This window comes from Dermacentor andersoni, chromosome 2, assembly GCF_023375885.2.
Source record: "Dermacentor andersoni chromosome 2, qqDerAnde1_hic_scaffold, whole genome shotgun sequence".
In the NCBI taxonomy this organism is placed as follows: domain Eukaryota; kingdom Metazoa; phylum Arthropoda; class Arachnida; order Ixodida; family Ixodidae; genus Dermacentor; species Dermacentor andersoni.
The window spans coordinates 28,208,954-28,226,391 of NC_092815.1; the positions used below are offsets into that span (position 1 = coordinate 28,208,954).

The 17,438-nt window shown below is 46.5% G+C and overlaps 1 protein-coding gene and 1 long non-coding RNA gene across 2 annotated transcripts in view; one reads left to right on the top strand and one right to left on the bottom strand.

Annotated features, from left to right (window-relative positions):
* Window positions 1-17,438, bottom strand: part of LOC126542176 (corticotropin-releasing factor receptor 1-like) — a 318,876-nt gene that overhangs the window by 46,471 nt on the left and 254,967 nt on the right. The window contains exon 7 of the mRNA XM_055077310.2: window positions 14,741-14,871. Within this exon, the coding sequence (XP_054933285.2) occupies window positions 14,741-14,871 (131 nt within the window). The remainder of the gene's footprint in view (window positions 1-14,740; window positions 14,872-17,438) is intronic.
* On the top strand, window positions 1,612-5,320 carry LOC129387766 (uncharacterized). Its single transcript, XR_008614954.2, has 3 exons — window positions 1,612-2,228; window positions 2,326-2,407; window positions 4,534-5,320. It is a non-coding gene; the product is annotated as an uncharacterized lncRNA (long non-coding RNA).

The window sequence follows — 17,438 nt, forward strand, 5'->3', positions numbered from 1 at the left end:
ACGCCCACAATAACCATGTTTGCAGATGACACTAGTTTATTCTTTACAGGTAGAACACTGCATGACATTGAACAATCGGCCAATCTGTATTTAAATGATTTATCCACATGGTTGCAACAAAACAAACTTCAGTTGAATGCAGTAAAAACAAAGTACATAATATTTAAGCCAATCAATAAGCATACAAAAATGATTAACTTACAGTACAAAGGACATAACTTAGAACAAGTAACTGTGCAAAAGTTCCTTGGGGTATGGTTTAGTGAAGAGTTGTCTTGGACCGCTCATGTCAATCATCTGCTCTCCGAACTCGCGAAGTCTGTTGGATGTATTAGAAAAATAGCTCCTCTTCTACCTCTTTGGCTAAAGCAATCACTATATTACTCCCTGTTCTATTCTAAACTTCTTTATGACATTCTGGTCTGGGGGACAACGACAAAAGGGAACTACGATAGGCTACAACTGCTGCAAAAACGTGTCCTCCGGATTTTTGTGAACCACACCGGCCCTATTAGTTTGTTGCCGACGCAACCACTTTTTCCTAGATTTGATGTTTTACCTGCAAATAAAGTCTATTTATGGATACTGGCACAGCGAATTTATAAACGGAAACTCCACAGTATTTACACACCTGTCTTGGCGCAATATGATATCCATAACCCCAAACGCAGAAATAAAAAAGTCAGAACGAATTATGGAAAACAAGATCTGGAATATCAGGTAATAGACATGTTAAATAACTGTGCTTCTATTTGGATTTCTGCCTACCCAGAAAAACGTTCAAACGTGAACTGCGGTCAATTTTGTTTTCTGACGATTTTGTTTTCCGTTGAAATTGTTAAGTTACAATGATAAATGCAAATTTCCGTTTCAATTGTTGACTTCCGTTTAAGTATTTTTGTGATATGAGCGAATCTTCAATGTGATTTGTAAAAATAAACTGTCCATAGTGCTTAAGTACACCCATATTGTATAGGATGTATGATATATGTATGGTGTAAGCTGTATGCGTGTACTATTTGTAAAGCCGCTTCTCTTTTGTTACCAGCTCTCTGCTGTACTGCTGTAGACTGCTCCTTTTGTTATGGAGGCAGAGACCTCGCCAGACAATCATGCCTTTAGTCTCTGCCACCCGCAGGATGATGCGATTTTCCTGCAAATAAAAAAACTGACTGGCTGACTGACTGATTGACTGAAATACAGTGCAACGGGACGGCGCAACAGAAATGAAGCCTGTGCTCGTCTTCCTTTGTTGTGCCGTCCGGTTGCGCTGTATTTCAATATGGTTCTCATGTCAAAATACCAACTAGCCCAGCATTCCACTCTCTTAAATTAGTTCCCCTTGGCAGCGCTGCTTCAAGCCGAAACTGACTGGAAAAAGCGTGTCGTCGATGTCGCCGCCCCCCCCCCCTCCTCCGCGTTTCGTCACGTCTGCGACATCACCGCCGGTCCGGCCCCGCGAGCAGCTTGCGTTATCTCCTTGGTGTCTGCCGCATTGGCCTAGCGCTTCAATGCCGGCGGGCAGCGAAATTTACTTCGTCATTACGTTCGCCGCCACGTCGGCGCTGTATTGCCAACCCCGCTCTTTGGGCTTTTAGATACTGCAGGCACAGCGCCATGTCACTCTGTAGCGTCGACCGTATGGTATTCATTTCGCTTTTTCCCCTTCGCTCGGTGAGTTACGTTCCTATCTGTATTAGTTTACGTGTTTTTATTTGCACAACCCGTACGCGCGCGTTTGCGACAGCTTTCCCGGAGAAAGTGCATTTTGACTAAACGTCATTCTCATCAAAAAGCCTGAAACGAAATTTCTTCGATGGAAGTGGACACGTGGTGCCCAACGGAATGACGAAGTAAATTCGGTCGCCCACCGGCACTGAAGCGCTAGGCCAACGCCGCAGGCAGCCTAGCCTTAGTTGCGTAGTGTGCTCCTTCCTCATAGCAGGCTATCCGCTGTTGCTGCCGTGCGGGCCCATGCTCCTGGGAAGCATGCCGCTACGTGCTCTATCTTGCGCGCACGTCTAGAAAGGCTCGGCAATATAATTGATCCCTACGGTGACACGTCGTGCCGAAGCACCTTCGCTGGAGATGAACAGCCGTCGTCGGCGCCTTCCCCAGATCGTGGCGACGATATGGGTTGGCACGTTTTGCTGTTTTCGCCCACTGGCTGTTAGCCCGTTCCGCGCTAATGTCATCATCAATGCAGGTGTGCGCGCGGCCTATGCGTGGTGAGTACAAATGCCCAGGAGAACGTTTTCTGCAGGGAGGTGACAGAAGTCATTGCTAAAGGAAAGGATGACTACATTACACGGCATGTTTTCCCAGCATGTCTGAATCCTGGTGTCCTCAAGACGGCTTACTTCGCTTTCCGGGAGCTCGGCATGCAGACAGAAGGAGAGCTACACAAGTGAGCAAAATATGTGTTCATTACTAGGTTAACTCATTGAAAAAGCTTCAATGCACTCAAGGCATTCCGCAGCGCATCATCATGAGGCAGCCGGTGTCGCGTCGTTTCGGTTTTCCAGTCGGCGCTCTTGCAGCCAAGCGCCGCACACGGATGCCTTCAAGCCACCGCAAAACACTGTCGGACTCTGTTCGCGCAGCTCATCAGACCGCTAAGCACGAGTGTGTTGGAACGCGAGCGATTTGGCACTTGCGTTGCGGGCCGTAGTTGCTGATTCGCGAATGCGCACAAGGTAGCAGTACGACGAGGAAGAGCAGGGAGCGCGCGTACCTGCTAGCAGTCGTGTCGTTCGACCAATCGACAGCGTCTGCTTCTGGTGGCGTCACCAGATGCACCCTGGTGACGTCACGACGAGCGCTGGTTATACCGGTAAGGCCAGGAGCGGAGCAGGGGATTTTTTTTTTCATTATTATTATTTTTATTATATTGTTGATGCGCGTGTTTACTTGAAATGTTTAAAAAGATATTGGAGGTCGTGTAGGGGCCCTTTAACCATCTCCGAGATCTCAGTACGAGGGCGTCAAGTTTTATTCTTTCTTTCTTTCACTAAGCACCAGTCGGAGTATAGTCATTTGGCCAGGAATCATGTTTGCGATGGTGCACGCAGCAGCAAGCCACCGCCGCGGCCAGAGAAAAGAGAAATCAGACAGGAGAGGGTGCAAACATGCATTCCACGAGCGCGCACAGAGTATTGTCAGCGCTGTAGCAGGACCGAAATACTGGACAGAAGGAGCGCGTCGGCCCGGCCGAGCCAAGTCGAGGAAAAGCCATTGAGCGCTTTAGGAATTGAATTTTACGACGTATACAGCGAACACCACTTTAAGTTCTTCTACTCGGGAAAAGACAATGGTAACTGAGTGAATTAAAGGTTCTATGGACTGCCCATTACTCTGGGTGGACTTCTGAGGCTGCGTTCGAGGCTTATAGCTCCGACAGCCTTTCTAGAAACGATTTGCTAAAAGGCATCACATGCAGTTAGAGCCGAGTGAACGGCATGGAATGAAAAAAAAAATCCACGCGATCTGGCAGCTTCCCGTAAATGAAAAAGACAAGTCCTGCCTACAAAAAGAAAAGAAGCAAAATAAGAAAGGCCTGACGAAGATACAACTTTAGCTATTCTACGCAATTCAGGCGGTTTGGACTAGATTTCGGCGCGTACCTGGCGAATTCCATAGGGAGAAATGCCGTGCCCTGACAGCCTGCTTATCTTTGTGAAGTGCTTAAACCAACTGAAGACAAGCGAAAAATAAAAAAAAATTACCTGAAGCAAAATTTTGCCGTGGGCAACTGCAAATTTTATCTCGAAGCAACGCGAGAACTTTTATCGGGACCGCTGGGTACGTCTGCCGCCACGCCTACCACGAGAAAATGACAGTGAATCCATCTAGCTGGCCTTTCTTCTTCAGCCCTCGAGGTATGCGGTGGCCGAGGCGGAAGCGCTGACGGCAGGTAGCACTTTTATCGTTCGCCGTTTCAGCGCTGCAGCCTGCGACGTCGGCGGATTGTGACCCTTGGTTCTTGCGACGCAGCAAGACGAAAACCTCGTTTCACTGAAGTACAGGGTGTGGTACATAGTTCTCCGCTCATCTGCCTGCACGCGCTTTCTTCTCCATACCTCTCGCTAGACTGACGTTTACGTGAACGCTGGTCTGCTAAAAGCCATTGCTGCCAAGCATCCTGACGGGCTACTTGTATTTTTTTTAAAGTTTACTATCGTAAACAGGCGAAAAAGCTGTATAGCTTAGGCCTAAAACTTACGCCGTGTGGCGAGTGAGCGTCGTCCGCCGCGGGAAGTTTCGAAACGCAGGGCGGACGAAACTTCAGCCAGTTTAATGAGTTTTGAAAGCGACGCTGTTGGAGATTGTGTTTTTGCTTCTAGTCAACTCCAATAATTTTACGTCAAATGTCAAACCTCGTACAACTCCTATTAGTGGAGCACGGTTTATAGGATTACGAGAGGGAGGGGGGGAGGGGTTGTTCGACAGCGCCCGACTTGAAACTCTGTGTGATTTTAGTAGCGTCCGTATAATGCATATCTTAGCTTTCCGACTAGCTTTCATTATTTTCAGGCTGTTCCCGCATAAAGCGTTGCTGAGAGGCACAGCGACGCTGCAGTGGCTCGACTGTAAGCGCGTGGACGGAGTGCCCGTATCGACTGAATTGGCTGAAAGCGTACCTACATCTCGTCGTTAGATTCAGTACGTTTGTACATCGGCATTTTTACTTTACAGCAAGTGAGTACTTAACGTGAAGGACTAATTTGTTATGTGTCCGAATAAGCGCATGACAATTCCTGCATCCAGGCTTGTTGCCAAGCGATATTGTAACGGTACAAGCGCTCCTGACAAACTTGTCCTGAGCATTGTAACGCCTCGAGAATTGGACCGAGAGTGAGCCCTGCTGTCTACCCGACACTGGGAAAGAGGGTTATAGGAAAGATAGATAGGCTACGGAAGAAGGAAGAAGCCAAAGTTGCGTTGGAGACACACACGAACCGAAGTGTTGATCACTCAGTTCGGTTTTGACTTCGGAAACTTAAGGGGCGCTCTCGTGGCTCTCTACTTGGACGGTGCTTTTCATCGGACATTGACGAAGATTAACAAGTGATGCAATTAGCTTTTAGCAGAGCTACGCCCAGCAGGACGTCATGGGGATCGATGTACTCCTGACTCGGGACATCCGACTTCTTTTTGTATGCACACAGTGTGCCACTTCGCGAGTGCAATTTCACAGGTCCTTCGTGGACTTCATGCTGGACGCAAACTGGTTTGAACATGTCTAATATTTTCTCTATGTATTGTGGCTCTGAGTACGTTTTCGAATAAAATAAAAATGCGTTGCTCGTTGCCAGGCTACTTGCCCACTGACAGTGCGAGGCTATTTCATTTACATCTGATGACTCTTCTATTGTTACTACTTCAGGTGAATAAAAAAAAAATGTCACCTGTGGATCATAGCACGATTTCTTCACCTATGGGCAATTATATATTATAAGCTTGACGAGCAGTACAGTACAGGATTTCGTTAGATGATAACGCGGGATTAGCTTACTAACGTAGTTCCAATAAACATTCATTAAGCAAGGTATATAAGGTCTCCTGTGCCAACAATGGCATCGAAAAAGGGCAGTAATGAAATCGTACGCATTTGGCTGAAATTTCAAGACAAGCAGCAGTTTTGAGACAGCCGTCCCCCTAAAAGTGCTACAACATACATCGGTGGTTCACTTAATATGCTAAAGAAAGAAGGTAATTGGAAAATCGCATGCTAGAGAATGAGATAATTAATAGCATGCTAAAAAAAGTTGATTGGAATATTCGTGAGAGAGGTAAGGCATATTGGAGGGTAACAATGAAACTATAGGAGCTAAGGAACGCGTAGCGAACCGTGGAACGTAAAATGATATGTGGAATGTTAAGGGACATGACGACAGCGGTATTAACAAGAGGTAAAAATGCGGGCACTTAACATTTCGACATTAAGAGCAAAAATTGAAGTTTCGCAGTTCATATAATGCGCAAAGCCGAGAGTAACAAAAACGTCAAGTACAGGCAAGGGCAATTGAGAATGACGGGAGTTTAGGTGGTGTAATCAGGGAAGGAAAGTTGCCGAAATACGACGGGTGCGGTTGACGCAAGGCGAGTGCAATAATTTGGAGAGTGCAAAACTATACCTTCGTGATGCTGTGGACATAACCTACGTTTATGATGGTGATGAAACAGAGTGGCGCACAGGAAACGCAGTGCCGTCGTAACCATAGCTCTGTCACTTAAAGATGGAGCGGAACTGCTAAATGGAACACTGATACTGTGAAAGAAATTTTAAAGAAGGCAAGAAACGGGAGCGGGGCGTTCCGTAAAGGCAGTTCCGGTTAATGTTTAGCACATTTCGCCCAGAAATTACACTAATCCTCGCCAGGATATGCTGCAATAGGATGCAAAGATTTTGTGTTCGTGGCAAAATACCAAGTGCAAGAAAAGATTATTGAATGGCAACTGGAAGCACTCCCATGCGTGGTCTTTCTTCTACACATTGTGATGTTCCTTTTACCTGTAAGCGCGTGTATTTGCTAAGCCCTATTTTATTCGTCAGCGTAGAAACGACAAGGAATGAAGGAACTGGTAACCTATGAGATGAAATCATAGAACGCAGGCAAAAAAACAAAAACAAAGGCCGCGCAACAGATTTTATTGGGGTAAGGGCAATATCTGGCCCGTCAAACTTATAGATGGCGTGCACACAGGCGCCATCCAAGCAGCCATGTTTATCTGGGGAGGAGATATACATGATCCAAGTGAAAGGTTCACGCAAGCTCATAGTTTCGTTGCATATAAGCAAAGCACTTCTGCGAAAAACTTGGAATACATTCTAGAGCCGTATCAAAGCGATGTTCCACAGAAAAAAAACTTTAGCTTACCACGAGCTTCAAACTTTGCAAAGGAAGGCTCTGCAGAGTTACCTCTTAGTATTATTTAGTTTGTTTTCTTAAAATCTCATTTTATCTAATATTTCCTCTATGAGCTTTAATTCGCTTTGTTCTCTTACCTTCCTTAGCACAGGATAGAAAGTGGTTCTTTAAACTGGCTAAATAACTGCCTTGTCTCTGCTTTTCTTGCTCCCTCCTTCCCCTCCTCCTACTTTCAGTAGGTTCGCAGAACAAAAAGCAAACCGTATTCCAAGACGAGCGTTCAATACAGTTGTTTATGAGACGCTGTATGCCCTGAGCGAGAACCTGCGTGCTTGAGAGACAAAACTTCAGTAGCCATGCTTGTTACGAGCCAGAGTTATTGCGTTAAGTTTATTAATTAGCACAGCTCAGCGCTGTGAGGCCTGAGCGTGTCATGTTAGGCTTAGAGCGAACCACAGTAATGAGATTAGGCCTATGCGCGCGAGAACTTGAAGCAGAAAGGCTCCGCGCTGATAATGTCAGTGATATTTGTGTCTTTACTATTGCCGAGCAAATTAGATTAGTGTATTCGTCGACTTGGAAACGTCGCAGGGGCTTATTTGGCTGGCACCCTTCTTCTCGAGCACGCTGGCAGTATCGCAGAGCCAGTTCTCTTCAAAGGCAGTAGCGACTAGCTGTCGAGTGCATGCGGCTTATCAGAAGTCCTCTTACGACGCATAAAACGCTCACACGGTCCTTTGCGCCGGGAGAGCGGCTTAGCAGAAGTCAGATTCATTTTCTGTGATTCGAAGCCCTATTGGTCTGCACTCTTAAACAAATTTACACCCTTTAGGTCGTATCTTGGCACACAACGATAATCGTCGTCTGTCTTGTACGCATTTCCTTTGTTGAAAACGCTGCGATCGCACTTTCCTGTCGAGAATGCTCTGGCATGCTGATAACGCGCATGCCGTTCGTGACTTGGAAGTACCGGGCTCGCAGCGTTAAAGAAAGGAAATGCGGACAAGACAGATGACGATTATCGTTGTGTGGCAAAATACGACCCAAAGGGCGTAATTTTGTTTCAGAGTGTATAGCAGATAAACTGGCTGCTGCACCACATACTTTTGACACAGTGAAACCTGGGGTGCGTTTTTGTAGTAATTCTACTACTTTCTTTATGCCTTTTGCCGCCATCACCGCGCAGCATCCATTGGTCGAAAATGACCGGGCCGCGCCCATTTTCTCTGTCAATCACGCGACATCGGGAATCCGCGAAAACCAGAAACGCCATAGTGACGTTGACACACTCATTATGCGGAGCATGAGACACGGATTTTCGGCACGGCCAGAGGCAGGGTCGTTGCCGAAGGAATAAAAAATGGCTGCCCCTCTCATTGCTATGGCCGTGGCCCTTCGCCGTCGCCGACGTGAACACGGAGAGCCAGACGACGCGTTTGACATGCCGGATGACCATTTTCGACGGCATTTTCGCCTCTCGAAGGGAACGGTGTGGTTGTTGTGCGAGGAACTGGCGGGGGAACTAGAAGTGGAGCGAGCGACGGGACTGTCGGTGGAGCGGAAGTTGATGTGTGCGCTGCGCTTCTTTGCCACCGGGAGCTTCCAAGTGTCCGTTGGGAGCGAGGAGACGATTCATGTGTAGCAGTCGACGGTCAACGAGTGCGTGTGACGGGTGGCAGAGGCTGTTGTGAACGCAGGGGCGCGCAACAAGTGGGTCCATTTTCCGAAGACGGCCGAGGAAAAGGCAGCCGTGAAGGAGGGTTTTCTTCGGCGCTGTGCTATCCCCGGCGTCATCGGTTGCATCGACGGCAGCCTCATAGCCATTGTCGCACCCAAGGGTGAGCGCGAGGCTGCATTCATGTACCGCATGGGATACTACGGCCTGAACTGCATGTTCGTAAGTAAACCTCACGTTTTCTGGTGCCGATCCTTTTTGTTGCTCTTGTCAACGGGCACTTTCTCTGTTTACGTTTCAAATCTGCGACGCGGACATGAAAATCTTGGCCGTGGACCCTCTGCGACCGGGGTCGAACCACGACGCTTTCGTCTGGCGGACGACATGGCTGCGGCGGCGGTTCCAAGTGGGGCGCATCGTGAATTCCAGGGAATACCTCCTCGGTAAGACAAAACATTTCTTTTTTTGGCGCAATCCCGTTTCAGTAGCGCACGACGCCGTGTCCGCTCCAACCCAAACTTTTAACGAAATTACAAGCACATGATTAAGTCGGGAGCAAAATAAAATGAAGACGTTGACTGCCACCATTGCCAATGTTCGAAGTGTAAAGTTACAAGCACATTATGGTGCCTGCGAGGAGCAGACGAAAGCAACACGTATTAGTGCTGACTGCACCCAGTGCCTGCCAGAAGCAGAAGAAATGAACACGCATTAGTGCTTCTACTACCACTGTCATTGATAGCACCAACACGTGTTGATTTCTTCTGCTTGTGGCAGGCACCGAGTAGTGCACTTGTAAATTGGTTAGCACTTTGTGTCGGGTATGAACACGCTCAACTCATGTTTTTACTTGGGAGTCACAACCTCTGAATTCTGCCTTTGTTGAATGGTGCTGTAGCTTTCCTCAGTTAACAACTTACCTCTAGTCAGAGGAGTACTCAATGTACTATTTCCATCTTCGTGCAGGTGACAGTGGCTACTCATTGGAGCCGTGGCTCCTGACCCCAGTTTCCGGCCATCCTCCAGTGCAGACAGCCAAGGGGCAGTAAAACACAGCACATGGCGCCATGCGTTTCGTAGTGGAGAGGTGCATTGGGCTCTTAAAAGAGCCGTTTCCGCTGTCTTCAGCGATATCGCACCCTCCTCTACGAGCCGGAACGCGCAGCCAACATTGTCGCAGCATGTGCTGTGTTGCACAACCTTCACCTTTCTGAGGGTGACATAGAATCGGGCAATGACAGTGATGACGACAGCAGTAGTAGCACTAGTAGTGAGCTCGACAGTAATGGCGACCCCATTCCGCAGTCTTGTGCGTTTTTCTTCTTTAATTTGTGTTCCATGACTGAATTCTTCGTTCGTGTCTTGTTATTGTATATTAATAATGTTTTATCCTTCGGTTTCTTTCTATAGTGCTTCCTTCTAGTTCGTTAACTCTCCTCTTTTCATCTTGTTTTTCTTGGCTAGGAGTTTGGCATACACCCGCCGTGGTTGCTCAGTGGCTATGGTGCTGGGCTGCTGAACACGAGGTCGCGGGATCGAATCCCGGCCTCGGCGGCCGCATTTCGATGGGGGCGAAATGCGAAAACACCCGTGTGCTTAGATTTAGGTGCACGTTGAAGAACCCCAGGTGGTCAAAATTTCCGGAGTCCTCCACTACGGCGTGCCTCATAATCAGAAAGTGGTTTTGGCACGTAAAACCCCAAATATTATTATGAGTTTGGCATAGCCGCGCCACCAGCAACAACGACGACGATGACGACGTCTCCGTGGGGTCTCCCTTGAACGTGAACAGTACGCAGTCTATCTGCGAGTTTCTGGTTCGTTCGCTCAACCAGCGAAGGGCTATACGACGACTTTTGTTCTCACGTAGCGCGTCACCTGCGACCACCTTTCTGGTAGCTGCGGCTGGTGATGCTAGCAGGCTACATATATGGCACTTCTCCTTTCCATTTAACTTCCACCACATTAACAATATATTCAACGAACTAGCACGAGCACTGACACACGTACACTGTTGGCAACGGTTCTGAGCTCCGTGTGCTCGATAGAGTATTTCGCTCCTGACCAGATACAACATCGCCGAGAATTGAGAACATTCGCTTAGCACGTGTCCACAACACGGACAAGGCCACAGACGACGCAGACATACACACTTGCTCCTAAAGCGGCTTCTCCAAGGGCCACGAGGCGGCTAATAGGTGTTTGCATTCTGCTCGCTCAGCCAAATCGAGCGGGCGTCAGTCTAGGAAAAGCGATTCCCCGAGCCGACCCCTGCCTTGAGTGGTCACCTGCAAGCCCTTTCTAACGCCTGCGGCAGTGTCTGCAGCTGCGGCAAGCGTTTTAAAAACGATGCGTCAGCAGCGCGAAGCAAGCCGCAGGGAGGATGAGCGCTTTTCGGCATCGTGGAATCGATTTCGTGGCCACGACTTAACCGGACGGTGGTGATGACGATGCAGCCATCACTTTTGTGTGGCACCCCTCGTCGGCTGGTTGGTTGGTTGGTTTGCCTTTATGTATGGCTCAACCTGTTCAATCTTCTTTTGTTCTCTCTCGCTTGTCGCGGTACTGTATTTTTATAATTTTACTTTGACCTCGCTGTAGCTCTCTTCTATGTTCAGTCTGCCCCCTTGAAAGCTAACATCAGGGCGGTGTCACCCTCGTGTTGATGGCGGAGGCATGAAGATGAGATCCGAAAAGCCGCCTCGAGAATGGCCGCAACAGCGAATTCCTTTTTGCTCGTGTTAGCTCGCGCATATTTGTTCTTACGTTTCATTTTTTTTCGATGAATACAGAGCGGGCCTTCGTGAGAAAGTGGGAGCCGAAAGGCTCAAATTGTCTTGGAAGCCAAGCTTCCGTCCTTCCTTTTTATTTTATGCTAGAAAGCTGCCGTATTTGGCAAGCACAGTAACATGGATTGGAGTAAGTTTGTTTTTGTTATTGTTAGTCGTTGGATGCATTGTCAGCTTTAGTAGAGGAAAGCATGCTCAGAGAAGTGAAAGCGATTCACGTCGAGTCCCTTTATTCGTGTTTTTTTTTCTTTCTGCTTTTCTTGTTTGTGCATAGTACCAAGGCAGAGAGAGAAAAAGCGAGCAATAAAAACATGGCATGCCCATACATACACCTACACAGAGACACCTGCACCCGAATGCACATGTACAAACAAACAGCGCCAACAAATGGGAACGATACTAAGGCAAAAGGGCGGGCAAGCATGTTGTTTGACATTTAAAAGAGAAAGCTTTATATTTTCGTTGGCATAAGATGTGTTTTCTCATAACAGCTTGCCTGATGGAAACCCTGTTTAAGTATGCTAGTGGGGCCACTTGTGAGATGCACACAAATAAAAAAATAAAAATAAGCTAAGGGATATTGGATGGCTTGTTTTGAAAGAGCGGGTTGCTAAATATACCGTAGCAGAGGATTGGGCTACATATGTGACAATGTTGCAGCATGTACTACAAAAAAAAAAGAAAACGAAAGAAAGTTATTGTGCGTGTTGACGTTGAACAATAAAAGAACAAAAATTTGTTGTTGCTAACTTTCGCTGCTGACCGCTAAGGTTAAAGCGAGCTGCCTGGTGACTATCGCACAGACGGGCTTAATTTTCTGGCATTATAGTTAGCTGACTGGTGGTAAGAAATATCGCTGACTTTGTAAGCAAACCGAAGTTCGTGTTCCTGAAAGACGAGAAAATTCTCCTCGAGGTCCATTTCGGCACTCGATTAAAATAATCAGGTGATTTCTGAAGTGGCCGCCACCTTTTTTAATGCGTAGAGTAAGTATGAAAAGCAAAACGCAACATGATCACTCGGAAGCGCTATGCTCTGATCGCAGGTAGCTTTGCTCAGCAAGAATGAAGTGCACCGGGAAATGAACAGCACCTATCAGAACACGGAGAAACGGTGCCTATCTATGCACAAATGTATCCCGTAAAACACTCGAAAATCACGTGTGAGAAGCCACGTGCAAGTCTTGAGTAAAAACAACGAACCCCTGCGAACGCGTGCCCAAGGCCCGGTAAGGCCCAAGTATAGAGTTAGTGTGCGTGCTACCAAAGGTACCTTTGGTAGCATATACAGTAACTCTAGGCCGAAGAGCATGCGAGCGCCTCCTGGCGCCGTTCAAGCTTGCCTGACGTCAATTGTGGCACAGTGCGCATGTGCGGAAAACGTCATGTCGCTGAATAACACAGAAAGGCACATACGCGCTGCGCCGGAATTGACGTCACGCAAGCTTGAGAGGCACTCGCATGCTCTCTAGCATGCCAATAAATTTTTATTACCTTTATTTATCTATTCAGACCAGGGTAATAGTTTCCCCACCGGTTACAAACGGAACGGTGATAGACCACCATCATCATCAGCAACACTGCGTTCGCAGGGGTCAGTTAAGGGAAAATGACAACTTTAAGGGGACACTAAAGAGAAAAGTAAGTTGAACTGTATTAGTAAACTACACTCCCACAATATTATAAAGAAAGGCCTCTCTTGCCGTCAGAAAAGATACGGCAACCCATAAAAAATTGTTGGATCGGAAAGCGGAAACTATGTAATTGGTGGAAGAAGGAAATAAAGCAAGCTATCGAAGAGTGTGAGCAGGTGGCAAGGGATCATCGAGAAGACAAAAAAAGCTAGTTAGATAGTAGCCGGTGCCACCATAAAGGCGCCAACCTCTCTTAATATTAATTTCAATAAAAGAAATGACAATTTCGACACATGCATTTGTTGCAAAAATGTATTGTGCACAGCGGAATGCAGGAATGCACTTTAAGACATGCGTACAACGTAATAATAATTAACAAAATATAATACAAAGCTTGACTAAACACCAATATAAAAGAAGGCATGTCTCGATTCACCCCCCGCAAAAGAAAATATTTGGGAGGATGCTTAAGCTTCGCCTTTAAGAGTGGGACACGACAGCGTTCAAATATCTCTGACTGCTGTGCAGGCCTGTTGGCAATTGCAGCTTATGCAATCGTAATTTCTTTCTGGAAACGCTGGCGGCGAACACTATGCCCGAAGACGAGCTTTCTGGGTTTTCTTCTTCTTCTTTTTTTTTTTTTTTGCGGTGTTGCAAGAAACCGAGCTGGCTGTGCCGCTCCTGCTAAGACAAACCTAAAACGGCAGCTGGAAAAGGGGTTTGTGTTTGAGTTTCCCAGCAACAGAATTATGTTTTGCCGTATTTTCAAATTACAATCCGACGCTATCATGTCTGGTGGTTGTGTGTAAGTTGTGCTTTATGAAATTGTAATGCATTTTACTTTGAGAAATTCATCTAGTTCAGTAACGGCTATGCGCCACGCGAAGGGGCTACGTGGGCGACGATACGTGGTATGGGATGATTTTCTTGGCCGCGGACGCCGACACCGACGCGAGATATTCTGCGACACGGTGCACTTAACGCTATCATGTTATTGATGCTCTTATCTCTACTTTTCGAATGAACGAAATGTCCGTTTGAAGTAAAGTCATAGTAGTTTAATCATAGCAGACTTAGGAGTGCCAATAAATTATCGTCATGATTAGGAAGTGTGAGAGAGGTGCCCGGCTGCTATACACCCCTCGCACATAACGCGTTTTGACCATTTGCATACTTGCATAGTCGTTGTGGATGAGTTCTGCACAAGTTTTCTAGTCTTGTCTCCTATCGCCATCGACTCGGGCGCTGTCGCGCCACCGTATCGTCCGGACAGGTCACTCGGCGTGATGAACCACATGAATAATCGGAAATGAAATTGATGGCAACAAAACAGTGTCTCTGTAGTGACGCTACGAATTACGCGAGCATGGTTGATGACAGTTATCGATGCGGAATTCATATTAACAGGGGACATTGTTTTCTAGAAAAAATTGATTTAATAATGATGTCAACGTGGACTAAATGGGATTGAGAGAAATGATGAAGACTGGAAAAGCAGGAAATTTAGCCAGAAGAAAGTGTGATTTGCTCTCTGCACAAGGAAAACGGAAATAGGGGCATACATAGAAAGGAATGAAAAGTTACAGAGAAAACTGAAACGGCGTTTATAAATCATGTGTTCTGCGCACTACTATCTCTCGAGCATGTGGATACTGTCGCAATATTGTTTCTGATGGTCGTGGCCCCGTCCGTGCAGTCTGTGTGGAGCGGTGCCACAGGACGCATCAGTATGCAGCACAGATCATAAGGCATAAAATGTCTGTACGCTTACCAGGAGAGCGACCATCATGGGTCCGCTGATGATCCAGACGAAGACCGAGTTGCCGTAGCCACGCCAACAGTGACTGCGCATGCGTGACTCCATCACCAAGCTCCAGGCTAGAACGCACAGGGATGGCAGGCCTGCGCATGTGCGGAAGAACCGAAGTTCGCAAATTCAGGAGCAACGTCATAGCGGAGTGCACCGGCACCTTAACACTTTAATAGCACGCTAGTAAAAAAAAAGTAATTCGCGTCAATTTAGTAGTAAACACGAAAGGAATGAGTTGGCATTACGTCGCAACCCGTTGAGGTCCCGGATCCATGGTGTATACCGCGTTCACCATATTTCAAAATTTTGGTTAAGAGCTCACTCGACATAGGTCCTGCCTAATTAAGAAGCGCAGTGCAAGTATATATATATATATATATATATATATATATATATATATATATATATATATATATATATATATATATATATATATATATATATATATATACATACATACATACACACACACATAAACAAGCAAGGTGGTCTGCTCTCGGACCACCGTCAGTAGACCGGCTCATAAACTAGAATTGGGCTATCTGCCACAAGCAAGGTTTACAGAATTTTGAAATTGTTTGCTGAAACACCCTGCATATATTAGAGCACTAATAATTTTTTTCCTGAGCAGACAAAACAATTTTAACATCTACTTTACTGCCTATCTTGCAATCTACATAACCGCTACCTATGTGATGGTTACCGACTCTTTTCCCGACGGGATTACGCAATGACACAAGTAAGGCTACCTAAATAGCTTCACTGTAACAAATGTACGGTTTCAAGAGCTCCATTTCTTAACTAAAGCGAACAGGTGCGTTGAAGGGCTCAGCTGTTTCATCACGGCAACAATCTTCATGGATGCTTTCTTCGTGATTTATTTCGTGGGAGATCGTCAAAAAGTACTGATGAAAGCAGCAGTGGACATATCGACCACATTAATTGAATTAACGAAATGAAAATAAATGGGAATGGAAGTGGATGAAAGAAAAACTGGTCGGCAGACGTGGGATACGAACCGACGCCTTCGCATTACGCGAGCGATACTCTTACCAACTGAGCTACCGCGGCGCCGTTTTCCCATCCACTTTCTTGGGTATTTATGTGTCCTAGTAGAACCCTGGAATGTTAGCCAGCGCCATCACTCACAGACCTTGGCGGCGGACGTGGAACGTCCTTTCTTCCCCAGGCGTCACGCGTGCGTGATCTAATTGAGTACGGCAACTGGTCAATCGCCCCACACATGCTACCTGAAAGCCTCAAAGCTGCCGGATTCGAGACCCTCGCTATGTAGTGAACGAGAAGAAAGGAAACTGAGTGGCCCGATCTTTATTAGTAATATCATAAGAAGCCAACAAACAATGACACCAAGGGCAGCATTGAGGAAGTTGTCTGCAGTTCTTTATTGAATTAAAGAAGTGATAAGCAAATGGAAATTAAAGTGGATGGGAAAAAAATTCATGCAGGAACTTCTCTGGGAGTTGTCCAAGCATGCGTAAGCATTGTGCCACTTACTCATTACCACGCATCCCAGTATCATTATCAATGTTGTGAAACTTGATTTGGTCGGTACAAACGACAGCGCTGCGCGGCGACACGAACTGCTGCAAATGGCGGCGCAAGATGCATTGATGACCAAAGCAGAGTACTGCAACCAAGTGGCGGCGCCGGGTGCGCTGACGACGTTCCGATAATTATAAGGCGTTATATATCGCTCTTTAGCACCTTGTCCATCCGCTTCGAACCATCATCAATCGTGATCTACCCTACTGTGGTGGCGGCTGCGTACAGCACGGCTGTGCGGACAGAGAGTGCCGACTGCTGATAGCTTCGCGCGCTGTGTTCCCGCCGCTTCGTTCGCGTTGATACGAGAGGCAGCACGAAGGTCAAAACGCTCGCAGCTGCGGACTCTATACTGAAAGTAGTGGTTTTATGTGACGCAAGGTTTTTCTCGTAGGGTAAGCATAGAAATGCTCACGCATTTAAAACATCTGGCCTAAGGTAGGAAACGAATCCACTTCTCCGCATTACGTGCGCCATGCTGTTACCAACTGCACCGAGGCGCCGTTTTCCGTTCCACTTTCTGGCGTATTTATGTTTACCTATTAAACTAGTCATTGTTTCTTGGCTTCTTATGATATGACGAATAAAAATCGACCCCCCTCGGTTTCCTTTCTCCTCGTATATATATATATATATATATATATATATATATATATATATATATATATATATATATATATATATATATATGTGTGTGTGTGTGTGTGTGTGTGTGTGTGTGTGTGTGTGTGTGTATACAGAGAGAGAGAGAGAGAGGACTGGGTGCGTGCATCGAAAGATTATTGCCATATTCTCTATATAAAGACAAACATCTTATTAATTTGACAGTGTCATGTTACACCATTTTGTTACGCTCTTCCTTCGTAACGTGACACAGCCTGCTTGCAAACATGAGATCAATACAGGAACGGAGTTACGTATTGGGTCTCTGTAGCGTCTTCAGTTTCAACGAGTAGCGATCTAGCACGAAAGTCTCGATCCATTTGCTGTGCCCTTTGACCACATTGCTGTTAAAGTTACCGCACAAGATCGGCGTACCATGTGGCTTCAACGACTTTATCGTTTCGGCCAGGAACGTTTCCGCGTCACAACGAGA